This window comes from Girardinichthys multiradiatus, chromosome 23 (assembly GCF_021462225.1).
Source record: "Girardinichthys multiradiatus isolate DD_20200921_A chromosome 23, DD_fGirMul_XY1, whole genome shotgun sequence".
Lineage (NCBI taxonomy): Eukaryota > Metazoa > Chordata > Actinopteri > Cyprinodontiformes > Goodeidae > Girardinichthys > Girardinichthys multiradiatus.
In genome coordinates this window covers 28852992-28870224 of record NC_061815.1, presented here as the reverse complement: position 1 = coordinate 28870224, position 17233 = coordinate 28852992, and the positions used below count along the sequence as shown (strand labels likewise).

Here is a 17233-nt window from a genome sequence, read left to right as displayed (position 1 = left end):
AGATAGAGCAAGTCAAGATAGCTGAACTTCAATTTAGGTAGACCAGATTCATTAAAATAGGTGTCTTGTGTTTGCTTAAAGTTTGAATACTCATATTAAATAAAACATAAGTGTTTCTGCAATGCATGGGCTGCACGGTGGTGCAGTTGGTAGCACTGTTGCCTTGCAGCAAGAAGGTCCTGGGTTCGATTCCCGACCTGGGGTCTTTCTGAGTTTGCATGTTCTCCCTGTGCATGCGTGGGTTCTCACTGGGTACTCCGGCTTCCTCCCACAGTCCAAAGACATGCCTGTTAGGTTAATTGGTCACTCTAAATTGACCTTAGGTGTATGAATGAGTGTGTGCATGGTTGTTTGTGTGTTGCCCTGCGATGGACTGGCAATCTGTCCAGGGTGTACCCTGCCTCTCGCCCATAGACTGCTGGAGATAGGCACCAGCTCTCCCGTGACCCACTATGGAACAAGCGGTAGAAAATGACTGACTGACTGTTTCTACAATGCATCGGTAAAAAGTTAACATACTTAGGCAACCAGGTTACTGCACCATTACAATTATTATTTATTCTTTTTTTTATTGTAAGGAATTTCCTTGTTTTTACTGTTGAACTGTACAGAATATATGCCATATTAAAAGCGAAAAAGCTGGAAAATTATTTATTATGGTCTCAAGTTTTTTTTAACTTCCATAAACATGAAATTTTTAACCATGGGGTTGAAACACTTTTGAGAGCCACTGTAAATCAATAAAAATCATTTAAAAATCCTTGAAAAAATAATACTGTGAGATTATTTACAAGACATTAGGGAAACAGAAAGCTTTAACAAGGCACCAAATGTAGCAAGTGACAAATGCATACATAAGCTTTGTTTCTTATGTTTAAACACTAATGGGTCCTGCAATGTTGTTTTGTGATTCTTTTCTACAGGTATATCAATATTTCTAAAGCAAGAACTCTGTCAGCAGCATTCTATAGGCAAATAAAGTAGTATTAACCTGCCTTGTAAAAATAAAAATAAAATCCAGCTACAACAAAATCCTGCTCTAGTTAATCCAGACTGACACTGTACTTTAAAAACAATCTCTTGGACAAGAGGCTGTTCCTAAACACAAAAATACAAAAAAATAACATTCCCGGTAAACAAGGAATTTTAATGGCGTGGATGGTGACCATCTGCTTATTATTGGAGATGAACAAGACCCTATGTTACTTGAGGAGTATATATTTAGCAAATTTATCAAACCTTGTTAGACATGAAATACTTGAAATACACTTAAAATGTTCTGTTAGATGTTTGAAAAACAACAGCCCTGCATTTGTCAGTTACATTGTTTTTCAGTAGAGTTTTTGGTCAAATACAAGCTTCCTCTGTGTCTTTGCGACCCCCCCTCCTTATACAAGTGATTTGCCTTTTCCTTGCCAAATCAGTCATGACATTGCACTGATGCAATGCAAGGTCTGCAGACTTGCCATGTCAGAAGCACACACACACACACACACAAGAAGCACACACACACACACACACACACAAGACACTGCATGTAAACCACTCGCATACCCTCTCTCAGCACATCCAGAATTGGGTTTGAGGTTGCAGAGTATTTTACTTTTGTTGTCAAATTGCTTTGCAAATGAGGCCCACCCTGGCAGAATTTCAAAGCACTCGTGCTATATGTGCAGTGTGCAGCTTCCTTCAGGCACTGGTTTCTAAACCTTCATCATTCTGTATGCATATGCACAGTACTGCACTAAGTGCACATGGAAGACTAGATAAACATGCCAAGCTGGGAGAAAGATGGAAGCCGGTATCTTGTCAGCCTGTCTGTCTGTTGATTTTGTGTTTCCTGGCATGACTGACATGGTCTATCTAATAACATGGCAGGTAGACAGTATGAAAGCCTTGTAGGAATCTACCCATTAAAATGATATTCAATAATGTTTTGATGGGCTTCTTTTTCATTGCCTGAAACCACGCCTTATAATGATGCAGGGTCCGGGTGCCATTCACATTGAAATGTTGCGTTGCTTGGAGACTCATCAAAATAATTGTTGTGATATGTTTCATTTTTGCCTTGGCAATGACAATAACATGAGGTGATTGTATGATGACTATATAGAACTTTTTTTTTCTGCTATGCTGACTTAATTTTAGCCATGCATCACCCTGCTTCACAATCATATTTTTCTAGAATTTGCATTCCTTTGCGATACAAGAATTACACACGTAGCTTGCTGCTTTGATTACATGTCCAATTCAGCCTCTAAATAATAATAATGCTTGAACTGAAACGTTGCAATATAGCTACAGGCTCAGAAACTGCTAATGAACAGCAGCAGGGTGCAGTTTGAGCTGCAGTTGGGATAAAAGTAGCTGGATCCTAACTTTCTCTTTAAAAGGCAAATAATGAACAGTGGGGTCACTTTCTTTAAACTCCAAACAACTGTGTCATTAGCCTCAAAGAAGTGGGGAATTATGTTTTCTATCAGGGTTTTTGAAACCTTTTCAGATGTTTTATGAACACATACACGGATAAATAAATACTCATAGGCATCAAATTTCGTCACCCAGCGTTTTCATCATGTCTAAAACATGTAAGCTCCATTTCCTTTATCACAGCAATAAAAAAAAACAAAAAAACATGTATGTGTTTTATGCTTGTTACAGTCTGCATTTTCACGGCTTGTCAAGAACTATTCTCGCATTGCAGAGAATAAGCAAGCCAGGGGAGAACCATTGAGAGGGATGGAGACAGAAGGCATGAGAAACAGAATATATTTGCAGCTATGTTCTGTAGATCAAAAACATGACAGTCACATGATCAAAGGCATTTGATAATCCTTGAACTACATTGCTCCTTTAATCCTAGTCAGAGAACTATATTTTAGGGGTGAGGAAGGGGGGTGGGGGTGCAATGTTGGGGTAGTCAATAGAGCTAGAAAAGCAGTAACTAAATGGTAGGGATACAGTTTACGGGATGCAGTGCTGCCCTTTAGCACAGGCTGGGAAAGAGGACAGTATAAAGCCTCTTTGTATGTGCAGAAAATGGAGGCTGAGTCAATGGAGGTGAGGAGCACAAATGTGTCACAAGTCCCTGTCCACTCAGCTCTGAATGCTGCTCGTTTCTCTTTCGTTAGGCTGCTTGGGGAAGCAATGAATGTGACTGTGTTGTTATAAATTACATCTGCCACATAAACCTGTGTTTGGATTATACAGCACCCTCCACAATTATTGCCAACCCTGGTAAGGATGCGCACAAAAGCCCTTTAAATAAGTAAGTGCAACAGAGGCTTGGTGGCCCCAAGATGACAATCTTTGTTGCAGTTCTCTAACTGTCAGTTTTGTTTTGTTATATTTTACCTCCTTTCACATATAGTGGCAAGATAAACATAGGTCCCCATCTGGCATCACAGCTAAAGTTGTTTTAAACTTTTCAAATACTCTTATGACCATAGATATGGGAAAGAGGTTAATTACTTGTAGCCATTTCCTCATGTATAAGGATAGGCACACATCTGGCGATACCTGAATGGCTTGGTTTATTGTCTTTTCCCTTTTGAAAAAACAAATACATTTTCAAAACTTTAAAAAGTGTGGCATGCATTTGAATTACAACCCTTTACTGTAATACCCCTAAATAAAAATCCAGTGCAAAGAATTGCCTTTAGAAGTCACAATATTAGTTAATAGCATCCACCTAATTTAATCACAGCCAAGTCAGGGCAAAAGGTGTGGAGAAGAGAAAGTAGGATTAGGTTATTATACAATATCTCAAGCTTTGGATACTTCAAAGGTACAACTGCGACACAAAATTTGCCGATCTGTAAACTTACCAAAACATGGCCAGAGGGATTATGATACTGCAATGAAAGAACAATTTTTTACATAGATATTTTTTACACATCTTTACCAGTGGTGTCAATAAGAGTGCAGGGGGTTGTATGTCTCTTCAAGTAAGTTGTATTGAAAATTTATCAAAATCTGTATAGCAGCACAGATTATTAGGACTGTTTATAGGTTTTAGGGCCTTTGATGGAGAGTATCAGGTTGAAGAAAAAAAGGAGGTAAAGCAAAATATGTTTTACTAAATCAGCATGTCTCCAAGAAGTCAGACAAAGAAACATCATGTTTCAGTTATCGTTCTATTTCCTCAGAAAATAATTTTTGCTATATATCATAGAATTGTGCTCTCTGGGCCTCATTAAACTACAATAACCATCCGCAGCACTCTGAAAATACAAAAACATCAATATGCGGTGTAATCAAATGCCCTCTGTTGCAAGTTCTGTCAATAGCGTTTCTTTATCAGATAGAAAATGTCCCTGACCAAAGTTGAAAAGTGACAGCTGTTTTTCGTTTTGTGCTCTCACTCTGGTTTTCTCTCCTGAATGCACCATCCTCCGAATCTCTCATATAAATCTGAGGGTGAGCCATTAGCTGTTTCTCACAAAAGCTGCATGGTTTCCACACTGATGAAATACTAATGATTAATAATTAGCATCTGCATGAGTGGGATTCAGTAGGGCTGTGACAAAGGGAGGTGGCATGGATAAAAAGTGACATTTTGCTCAGCTAGAAGAATAAAACAATAGGGAAATCTTTAAAATAAAACAACTAGGACTGTAGCTCTTGGTTTCACAACATTATTTGTGTGTTTTTAATGAACGCTGAGGCCCATGTGAGACTTAAAAATCTGCCTATTACCGTATTTTCCGCACTATAAGGCGCACTTAAAAACCTTTAATTTTTTTAAAAAATGACAGTGCGCCTTGTAATCCGGAGCGCCTTATATATGGATCAATTGGTTAATTGGTTGATCCATACTGGTTGTACACGGCGCTCTGTCAAAATGTTTCAGTACGACTGGTAAACTACAAAGCCGCACCGCTTGCAGCATTACGGCTACCGTAGTCAGGGGTGTCGCCGAAGTAATAGCGGTAAACATCTGTACTGTGCTTACTCCTAGTCCAACACCACTTGTGTGTGTATAACGTTTGAATGTACTGTTGCAGGAATTGCCTGAACTATATGTGATTAGAAGCTCAGTGTGTGTGGTGTATGTTTCGTGTGTGTGTATGGAAGATGTTGACATTACTCCTCCGGACAGAGGTGGCGCTGTGTGCTGCCGTAGCTGAGAATCAAGAGTGAAGGAGTGACGTCGGTATTATTGTGTGTGTGGGGTGGGTAGAGACGGCGACCGGAGCAGCGGTGTATGAGTCTGTAAGCCCTGTGTTTTTACGTGCTGCAAAGTCATTAAAAAGAACCCCAAATCTGGTCAACAACTCAGTGTTTTGATGCTGTTTCTTCATGCTCAACTCAGCAACGTATGAGTGAGGGAGTTAACCCCGAGGAAACTAGTAACTTCGGCCCTGGAGAAAGCGTCTCCCCTGTGTCATCAGACTACGGTCAGGGGACAGAAACAGGAAAGGTTAACAGTACTAACGTTTGATTTAGTGCATCAAACTGTTTCTTTTACGTGTTTACTGAATCAGGGAAAAGTTCCCTTTCACGTTTTAACTAACGTTTGATTTCAACTTCAACTTCATAGACTCCAATGCATTCCTAACGTGCGGTTGGCTCTATTCAATAGAATTCTATGTAGAGGAGACCTTACCATGAGAGTGAATGGAGTTATCAGAACGCTGGTTTGTAGTGTATTAATAAAGTTTGACTGACTGTTTTGTTGACATTCTCTTTAGCACAGCTCCATCTAGTGGATGCATAACGCAACCCCAGTCAAACGTTTGACTGCAGTAGTTTCTATTCTATGCGCCTTATAATCCGGTGCGCCCTATATATGAAAACAGTTCTAAAATAGGCCATTCATTGAAGGTGCGCCTTATAATCCGGTGCGCCTTATAGTGCGGAAAATACGGTACTGGTTTTCTGTCATTTATTTTTAATTAAACTGAGTAAAAAATATATTTTCTGCTGAAACAAGTAGAAGGTACTTAAAAAGTATAGTAGAATGATATTTGTGATGCTATTCTATTTTATTTTTAACTTATTGATTAACCTTCAGCTGAACAGGCCAAATAATCTGTATTGAAAAAGCCTTGGTGACTTCACATTTAATTGGACAAAAATAATTTTTGGTTCCATTTTTGCTTACACAAAAAGTATAGCAAATAATTTAAAAATCTTTATTTTCAGGCAATGTTTGGAGCCCAGGTCAGGTGATTTCCTTGCATATCGCAGCAAAAACAAGAAAAAAGACCATTGAGAAAACTAACAAAATCCATTTCTTTCTTATATCCCCCCAAAAAATAAAATTTCTATTTGCCTGTCATTGTTAAGATCTCATGGTCACGTACTTCCTTGATCTATGGGGAAAATTTTGTCTGCTAATTCTACAGTCCCATAAAGACACATTTATTCATTTATATTTTATACCATGGTGTTTACGCTACACTGAAAGCCTGCTTGTTTTTCTTCTTTTTCCTCCTATGGCTGCAGCAGCCAGTGAGGTGCTCTCCTCCTACGCTGCAATGAAATATAGATACTAAGAGTCTGGAGAGATGTGTGTCTCATCTGTCCCGGTGATACCATAAGGCAACCATTAATAGTGTCACAGCACATCAGACATACCACAGGCACATAATTGGATATGAGGACATAACTGAAAGCACCTGCTTGGAAATCAACAGGGCCTTCCCAGGGGGTAGACCCTTAGTAGATTCCAAAATACGTTTTCTGAGCCCATCCACTTTCCTGCTGGGTCTGGCCTCACCCGCTGCTCTTTTCATTTCTCACCCAGGTCAGTTTAAGAAGGCTTGTTGTTTACTCTTTTTTTGCCGTTGCTTTCTGAGTATGCAAATACTTTGGATCTCTGCATAATCACAAGCAGCAGGACCATCTGTTGTTACCTTGTTAACTTACTTTGTGTGTGCTTTTTAATGGTGTTTTCTTGTGTCTCAGTGATGTATTGGTGTATTAACAATGTGATAATCATTTAACCTCAAAAACTGCTATCAGGCGCTTGTGCAAAAGTCTTGAACATATGCTCAGTGAAATCGTCTGACAAAGAAGGATTTATAATCCATGTGGAGGGATAGAAATATGGGAAACTGAAAAACAAAGGCAAAAGCATGGGATTTATTACTAGGGTAGTAAGATGGTCATAGGGAGAAAACATTTGCAGATCCCAGGGCTTGGGCAAAACACCAAACCTCATGGTAATCACAATATTGTTGCATCTTACTAAATTAGAATAACATCAAAAAGTAATTTTATTTTGGTAATTCAATTCAAACAAATAAATGAAACTTATACATTACATATATTCTTTTTCAAAGAGTGAAACATTATTATTATTTTTGCTAAATATTATTTTTATCAATTGCAGTTGAGAACTCACATATCAGAATGTCAGAAATGAAGAATATTTCTGAAGACCAATTGATAAAGCTCTTTTAATACAAAAATTGTATGTTATGGCCTGCAGTTTTATTGACAGTTGTTTGGAAGCAGTTGTGCAAACCATTAGCAAAGAGACTAAGCTACAAAGATCATTACTAAAGTAGCTGGCTGTCCACAGTCTGTTTCCAATCATATTATTAGACAGTTGAGTGGAAGGTAAAAATCTGTTAGAAAAAGGTACACAAGCAACAGGGATAGCTGCAACTAGATGATTCAGAAGCATATTAACCTCTCTGCAATGCTAATACGCATCAGGAGATATAATCTCCAGAGGAAGATGAAACACCAGACCCAACAATGCAGATAAGCAGAATTTTGCTGTTCATGTAAACTTTTTTTTTAACACCTCAGCATTGAAACAGGCTGCATGCCTTCATGTGCCACTACAGTAATTCACACAAAACGAACCTTGAACAAGAATTAAGAGCATATACTGTACAATACTTGGACATGATTTCAGTGGGCTGACAAAATACTACTTAACTTTTATTCAAATTCTAATTTTCTAAGAAACTAGAAAATTCTAGTTTTCATCAGCTAAAAGTCACAATCATCAAAATTAACAGAATTTATAGCATTACATATATGAGTTTATCTTTTTGAATGTATTTACTGATATAAATGAACTTCTCAAAGATATTCTAATGTATGAATATGTACCTGTATGTTACTCATTTGTGTGTAGTTCTGTATAAAAATGTCTGCAAAAAGAATGTAACCTGTAGGTAAATTAATTGCCTTATACATCCACTGATGTATACATCCATAAGATGAGGCTACTAAAAGATTTAAAATATGACATTCAACAGAAGCTGCTGCTCCTGGATTAGTTGGAAAGCAGAGAGTGGAAGTTAGGTCACCTAATACCTTTGCCAAAATATAGAAAATATGCTAAATAGCAAGCACCAGGACATAAGCTGCAACTTATGTCACTAAAGATTTGTTTGGAGATGCGCTGCACACATCCCTGATAATGTGTTTTTCTTGTAGAACCCGGGCCAGACACCAGAGAAGTCTTTTAACTCTCCACCACCCATTTGTCCTCATAAGGTAAGCTCTACTTTATTTCAGTCAAGGGATAAAATAACATTTTCAGAAATAATAGCAGATACTTTAAGAATTTAATGTTCTTAAGTTGCAACGTCAATCTGTATTTTCTTTTTTTTAAAAGCCTGCTCAGTGGTTTTTGCAGACATCCTTATGTTTTTTTACCCAAATCTGATCAAAGCCTCACTCAGTTTAATAATCTTTGTTAAAATCATGTGTGAATTCAAACATTTTACCAGGGATTCCTACAGAAGCAGCCTTCATTTCAATTCCACAATTTCATTTTTGGCTCTTCCTTTGAGCATTCTGTTAATCATTCAAGACCTATTTAACATGAGGCAAGAAGGGCAGATTTATTCAATGCTAATTAGTAGTTAACAGGCACAGTCAAAGTCATTATTTTTCTTTAATAGTCTGAAGTCATCTCAGTGCACTAAAGTTACTCTCCCCTTCAACCTTTCCTCTCAGTTCATGCCTCTTGAAAATGTGATAGGGTGCTATACAGTGAAATTCACACAATTTTACTTAATGTAGCACCAAACACATCGAAAATGCCTCTGTCCTTTTCTGGATGAATGGCTGTTGTGGTGGAGAGTGGGTTTTTGCAAAAGTGGACCTTGGTAAAAAGAGCCCAATGGATGGAAGCTGTCTGACAGCCGGTCATCAACTGTTCAAAGCCTAACATTGCTCTACATCCCTAATGCAGAGCTAGCTGTCTAAAATGACTCTGGGTGCATTTAAATCCACAGCTAGTTGTTAGACAGTAAATAACAAAGTAACATGTTCCTCCTCCCAGTCTGTTGATGAGAAATCAAATGGAAAGCAATTCACTTTGTCCTTCGTAAGTCAGTGCCAAAACAACATGTCTGGTTCTTGACCAAAGACCTAAACTTTGAACGTAGTATTCCTCCCTATTTGCCACATTTTGTCACTCTGTCAGAGTTTAGAAGTGTGGAATTAAAAGTGTGAATCTGTGAACTTTAAGCAAAAAAAAAAAAGAATATTAAATCATGAGTAGGGCTGTTTTCCTTTTTTCCCTGAATCAACCCAGTTTTAGTAACATGACTTAAACAAGAAATGAGGAAAACAGAAAAAGAGAATAAAATGACCATCCTTCAAAAACTGTTCTGTAACAGACAATGTAATTTCACTTGGACTGGATCACTTGGAAACCTTTGGATGAAATATGAGCAGATAAAGGCCTTTGTAGATTTAACACAACCTACTGGCTATGTTTTAACCAAAAAATAGGTTAAAATGACTAATGTCTAACAATAAGGCTGTCAAAATATGTTGAAAAGAATTACGTGTAATAAAGACAGACTTGAGAACAACATTTTTACACAGTTTATAACAGGACATTAAATATTGTCTGACTTGATGATTAATTCTTTACTTTGGACCATAGCTAGCGCTAGCATGCATTACCTACTAACAGGTAAAAGGATAATTTTATCTTAGGGGCACAACTTGTTTTCTAAATTGAACTAGTTATAAAACATCTTCCATAACATAAACATTATAATACAGCAGAGATTTTTGTTCAAGTGAAAGCCAAGTCTTAAAAAGTCTCTAAAACCTGAAATTAAGATTTTCACAATAGCTGCATGCCAGCCTGTCTAGCTAAAGAACACAATTACACTAGGAGATTAATTAAACTAAATAATTAATTTCAAATGACTCAAAACCATTTATTTCAGTTTGTCACAGTTCAGTATGAGACACATTATCTTCACCCCTTCATTACATATGAGGAACATTTTTCATGAGACTTGAGTTCCAGACTTTGAGTCACAGTTGAGTTTTGACTCTACAAATTATGAGTCTAAGTTAAAGCTAGAGTCTTTTATTGTGACTTAAGCAGAACTCAAATCACTATCCTTGTTTTCCCACATAATGTTTTTAGCTAAGCTCCACAAGATTTAATTAATCTTGTGGTTGATGTCATCGAAGAATTTAAAATGCTGGTTTCTGAATGATTAACTTTAACCCTAACTCTAACCCTGAGAATGATGAGAGACCCTCTAAACCAACAAAGTAAGTCAAATTGTTTGACCTAATCTTAAAGTGCCTGTGACACGCTTTTCGCACAAATGTAGAAAATAAAAGAAAAAGTCTTAATATTGAATCAATTGGGCAGTGTTGTTACTATGATTATGAATATATTATTTAATATTAATATTTTAATATTTTATCAAATAATATTTCGGTCTATTAAGGGTTGTCATGTGAATACCAGCCCAGTAAAGCGGTGGTATTAGGACAAGATCGAAAAGGGTGAGCCAAGCTCTGACATTATTGAACAGCAAAACTCTGCACACACATTGAATGAATTCACACAATTTCTTCAAATACAATAATTTATTAACAAAAATAAGTCATCTCAAAGTCAAACATATTTCAATCAACAAATTCTTCACTATGCTAAAACAAATTCAACTAAACTACCAAGCAGAATTAAAGAATAATGAAGACTAATGGGCTCTGTACAATATAATATATATATATAATATATATAATGTGCAATAATTCAATTCAGTTCAATTCAATTCACTTTTATTTATATAGCGCCAATTCACAACACATGTTGTCTCAAGGCACTTCACAACAGTCAGGTACATACATTCCAATTAATCCTAACCATTGAACAGTGCAGTCGGAGTTAGCTTTTTATTCAAATTGGATAAAAAGTTTTTTTATCTAAGGAAACCCAGCAGATTGCATCCAGTCAGTGACTTGCAGCATTCCCTCCTCCCGGATGAGCATGTAGAGACAGTGGACAGTCACTGGGGTTGACTTTGCAACAATCCCTCATACTGAGCATGCATGTAGCGACAACGGAGAGGAAAAACTCCCTTTTAACACGAAGAAACCTCCAGCAGAACCAGGCTCAGTGTGAGCGGCCATCTGCCATGACCGACTGGGGGTTTGAGAGAACAGAGCAGAGACACAAAAAGAACACAGAAGCACAGGAGTACTTTCTATGGGAAGGAAAAGTAAATGTTAATGGATGTAGCTCCTTTAGTCGTTTCACCTAGAAAGAAAGAACAGATAAACTCTGAGCCAGTTTTCAAGGTTAGAGTCTGAAAGAGAGCACATAGAGTTTGTTACACTTAAGCTCAGTTAATCGCCATGTCTAGGAGAGAGAAAGGGTTAAACACTGAAAGACAGGGCTATGTGGATCATCCGTAGAGGGTGAGCATTAAGTTGTTGCCAGCAGAAGCTCGGACGATTCCCTTCTCCAGAAAGGTGTCACAGGTAGACACAGAGCCAGGCCAGGTGTAGCTTCTAGGAAGAGAATAGAGAGAACAAGGTTAAAAGCTGAAATAACAGCAAATAATGCAAAATTGGAGAGTAGTATGAGAATGTAGCGAAGAGGGTGAAAGTGGTTGTTATGTCCTCCAGCAGCCTAAGTCTATAGCAGCATAACTACACATATAGTTTCAGTTCAGATTATTTAGTTAAACGGCGCTTATTTAAAACAATGTCATCTCAAGGAACCCCACAAAGGGTCCCACTGATGGTCATTGTTATACTAAAAACCACAAGGATTGGGATACCTCTCTCTGTCAGACTGATAATAACGATTGGAAAAGAGAAGGGGTCATACAGGTAGCAGAAATGGAGGGTGTGTTTGCACCTCAACCATAACTGAGCCGGTTTAGGCTAAACCTGACTCCCCCTTACTCCAACCAACAGGGAGGGAGGAAGGCTCCCTCTCTGATAAACTAAGCCACTCTAACTATAAGCTTTATCAAAAAGGAAAGTTTTAAGCCTAGCCTTAAAAGTAGACAGGGTGTTTGCCTCACGGACTAAAGCTGGGAGCTGGTTCCACAGGAGAGGAGCCTGATAACTAAAGGATCTGCCTCCCATTCTACTTCTAGAGACTCTAGGAACCACCAGTAAACCTACTGTCTGAGAACGAAGTGCCCTGTTAGGAACATATGGAACAATCAGATCTCTGATGTATGATGGAGGTAGATCATTAAGGGCTTTACATGTGAGGAGGATAATTTTAAATGCTATTCTAAATTTAACAGGGAGCCAATGAAAGGAAGCTAAAATAGGAGAAACATAATCTTTCTTTTTAATTTTCATCAGAACTCTTGCTGCAGCATTCTGAACCAGCTAAAGGCTTTTAACTGCATTTTGTGGACATCCTGATAGTAAAGAATTACAATAGTCCATCCAGCCTTGAAGTAACAAATGCATGGACTAGTTTTTCAGCATCACTCCTGGATAGGATATTTCTAATTTTGGCAATGTAACCGGAGGTTAAAGAAGGACATCCTATAAACCTGTTTAATATAGGATTTAAATTACATGTCCTGGTAAAAAATAACACCAAGGTTTTTTACTTTATTACAATTTATTAAAAAAATCAAAGTTATCCAAGTTTTTATATCTTCAAGACATGCTTGTAGTCTATCTAACTGGTTGGGCTCATCAGGATTTATGGATAAGTAAAGCTGAGTATCATCAGCGTAACAGTGAAAATGTATCCCATGCTGCCTGATAATTTGACCTATTGGAAGCATATATATAGTAAAGAGAATTGGCCCAAGTACTGAACCCTGTGGTAATCCACAATTAACCCTGGAGTTTAAAGATGATTTATCATTTACATGAACAAACTGGAATCTGTCAGACAGATAAGATTTAAACCAGCCTAGCGCTGTTCCCCTGATCCCTACAGCATATTCCAGCCTTTTTAAGAGAATATTATGCTCAACTGTATCAAATGCAGCACCTAGATCTAACAGAACCAGAACAGACACAAGTCCATTATCTGAGGCCATAAGAATATCATTAGTGACTTTCAGCAGAGCTGTTTCAGTGCTATGATGAGCTCTGAAACCTGACTGAAACTCTTCAAACAGGTCATTGCTGTGTAAATGCTCACACATTTGATTAGCAACAATTTTCTCAAGAATTTTAGATAAGAATGGAAGATTGGATATAGGTCTGTAATTTTTCAAGTCATCTCGATCAAACTAAGGTTTCTTAAGTAAAGGTTTAATTACAGCTAACTTAAAAGCCTGTGGTACATATCCATTTACTAAAGATATATTAATCATATCTAAAATGGGGCTCGTAATCAGAGGGAACACTTCCTTAAATAATTTGGTTGGGATTGGGTCTAACATACAAGTTGAAGGTTTAGATGAAGCTAATATTTCTGATAACTCAGGAAGCTTCACAGGATCAAAACAGTCCAAACACAAATCAGGTTCTACAGTTATTTCCAATGTTATCTCACTTGCTGAGGATGAAGTAATCATCTTCGGGAGTATGTCAAAGATTTTCTTTTTAATAGAATCAATTTTATTTATTTAACAAGAATCCCATAAAGTCATGGCTGCTAAGAGCTAAGGGAATGGATGGCTCAACAGAGCTATGCCTGTGTAAGTTTAGCAACTGTACTAAAGAGAAACCTAGGATTATTCTTGTTCTCTTCTATTAATGATGAGAAATAAGCTGTTCTAGCTTGGCGATGTGTCTTTTTATACAATGGTAGGCTATTTTTCCAGATTAAGTAGCATGTTGATTAGGCAATAATCAGCATACCTTTAGACAACCATTCACAATGCAAGATCAGATAAAATATTATTTTAATAAAATAATGTTTTAAAGAATGATCTGCTAAATAAAACCAACCCTCTGGATGACTAATTCTCAACGAACGTCTCATTAGCTGCCTTTATTTATTAAAATAATATTCAAAGAAATATTATTAAGGAAATAGTAAAATATTTAGGGAAATATTTGGGAAAAGAACCAAATCTTTCTGGAGAAATGTGCTTACGTATGCTAGCACGTGTTCTTAGCTGTTAGCAGTTAAAGCTAACAAAAGAAGCTGATAGCTTAACACCAGAATCAGAAACACACCTTTAAAATACCATTAATAAAAGGGTTAAAATGCATAAGCGCGGACGGCGCGTTATGATAAATCTTCTGTGTTTAAAATCACCCTCTAAATAAAGTTTTCTTAACTTTCAAAACACACAAACACAGAACACACAACTGAGCACGTGTGCTGCAGATAGCCTGCTAGCACCAAGATAGCTGAGTTCAACACAAACAAAACCTAACTTCATAAAATGAAAAATGTTTAGATTATTTCATCCTAAATCACTTCTATCTCTCTGCCCAAACCCTAACCTCTTATGAACTGTGCTGAGGAGGAGTTGTCCGGGCGATGACGAAGTTTGAAGAAAACATCAACTTTGAACGAAGGTTAGCTTGAGCGTAGCTGGTGGGGGGCTCGCTGTCCGGCCGACCACTGGTAACCACAGTGATGCGGTTGTCCTCCTTTCAGAAACTGCTTCACTTGGCTTGCTGGGAACTCTCTGGAAACATTTCGCTTCTGCAGATCTCAGAGAGAAACTCAGGCAATGCTTGTACCTTAATTTACCCTTTTTTATGAATCAATACTAGATACACATACAGCAATTCCTTCATACTTAACTTTGTGCATATGATCGCATGATCTTATGACGCCCTTGGATCCAGTTTGAAGAGTTATGTCTGTTTGCCAGCAAAGAGACATTAGCGCGCTGTGCCTCTCTGTCCAGGCCCCTGGGTGACCCACGTAGAAGAGATCGAACCATTGGAGAGGTGGGGGTTTTATACGGCCAGTGGCATCATGGGAAGTCCGCTGTTACCCCCCCTTGGCTGTGCCGGAAGTAGGTTAAATGCAATTTATTTTGAAAGTTCCAGAAAAGTCTGTCCCGCATCTTGATGTTTTTATCCGTGGCTGTGGTCCCAACAGCAGTAATTGACATGATATTAGGATTAAAGTCGTGATAAAAGACAATCATGACACAAAAAAAGCAGATTTCAATGTTAAATTTTGCAAGTCCAAAGTCAACCGGAAATGACGTCAAAGGGAAAGTCTCCAGTCATTTATTGTGTGAGCGGCAATGATAAACTGTTCAGGTAGAACCCAAGTTGTGTTCAAAACAGAATTAATATGGTCAAATGGTGCGTTGCTGGTGATTGCAGCAATACTGCGAAAGCAGCTGTTGGTCTGCACTATTTTCCTGAAGTGAAGAGTATCAGAGCTGCCTGGATCAGAGCTGGAAAACTGATGAGGGACAGATGGGCTGGTCCCACCATGCTCAGCCAGTTGTGATCGGAGGACTTTTCAGCAAACTGCTTTGAACAAGAAACCTCTAACATCACAAGAGAAATGATGTCAGAGGTCAGGATATCTACCAGACAAAGGAGAATGTTGAAGCAGAGTTTATAGCCACGCTGTTCAGGGCATCTGATGTAACAAGATCACCAAAGAAAAGGTGTTGCTTGCTATTGCTAAATGGATCAAGGCTCAGCAGCTGAGAACACTTCCTTGTCACAAAAGTACATTTAGATATCGGCAGTTATTGTTAATAATTAAAAATCAGAAAATATTTTCATTGTTAATAATAATTATCCGAAATTATTATTATTATTAAAATAAGATCAATTACACACACATACAGTATATTTAAATAAATGTTCCTCTAAAGATTCTGATATAATGTAAAAAAAATAACTAACTAGGTAGTGTCTTCAGATGTTGAATCATCCCTTGTGTCTGCTGCTGCTCCATGCTGCTCAGCTTCGCCTTGGGTTGTTTCGCTTATTGCTGTGGATTTACATTGCATCTCCAGTCCGGTCTGGTCCGGTCCGCTGCGAAGCCCGGAGGAGCTCCAAGAACCATATGCAGATCACGCAATAAAAGTCAGTGATAAATGTGGTAGCAAGTCCAAAACAACTCATTCTGTGGAAGTTAAACCACTTAAACTGGTTCAGTATTCGTTTTATGCATTCAGATATTTTCATGTTTTGTTCTACAATGGGTGAGTACACTGAGCGCAATGAAGCTATATTTGTTGCTTAATTTGGTACATTTAATGTTTAATTGTTCGTTCATAATACCTTAGTTAACCCAGTAACTGATCTAATGGAACGAATGTTAACAACTGCTAATATATATACATGTATATGCGGGTATTTATTAATATAGCAAAATCTGGTCCATCTTTCCTGTTGGTGCGGTATTATTCATCCATTTTAACTCCAGCCATGCTCCGGCATCTGACAAAAATAAACTGTGGTCAAATTAGATGGCCATTCACACACCGCAGCACTTGTGCTCTGTCGTCTGATAAAAACTGACTCTGTTTTGTCTCTCTCTGATAGCGACTTAAATATATCTAAAGAAACATCAGATTCTTCGCTGCTGTCTGAGTTGTTGGCCATTGTAGCAGCAGTCAGTTTACATGCAGGGGGTTCCCCTTTGACGTCATAAAAGAGCGCAACACAATCGCAAAGTCTGGAAATGCCTTTTTAGTGAAATCTTTGACCTTTTATCTTAACAATTGTTTATTTCAGTGGCATGAATTTACTTTTTAATATGTTTTTATCAATGTTACCTTTCCATAAATGTAATTGGATTTATTATGAAAATTCACAGGCACTTTAAAGTTCATGTTAAACTCAATCAATCACTGTCTGTCTAAACAGCATTAGCCCAGTATCTGGGATAAAGAAACAATCCTGCACTAGTTAGTGGTTTTAGATTTGTGGTTTCAAAGGCATGATTTAACACAGAAATAACCAGTGTAAAATATTGCCTTTTGATCATTTAAAAAACAGTAGCTAATTTGACATTCTTACATTGATATATATCAATGTTTTTTTATTATTATTTTTTTTCATTTAGGTTGCTCTGTGCTACAAATTGTATTCTGACATAATCTAATGTAAGTAGGCATAAAACAAGTTC

At 37.6% G+C, this 17233-nt stretch overlaps 1 protein-coding gene across 6 annotated transcripts in view; it reads left to right on the top strand.

Moving 5' to 3' along the window:
• pcdh11 (protocadherin 11) overlaps positions 1–17233 on the top strand; it is a 208556-nt gene that overhangs the window by 66642 nt on the left and 124681 nt on the right. For 5 of the 6 annotated variants that reach the window (XM_047353260.1, XM_047353259.1, XM_047353261.1 and 2 more), the window contains exon 4: positions 8404–8463. In XM_047353260.1, the coding sequence (XP_047209216.1) occupies positions 8404–8463 (60 nt within the window). Of the gene's footprint in view, positions 1–8403; positions 8464–15035; positions 15147–17233 lie in introns of all 6 variants that reach the window. The other variant, XR_007036298.1, reaches the window with a different exon arrangement.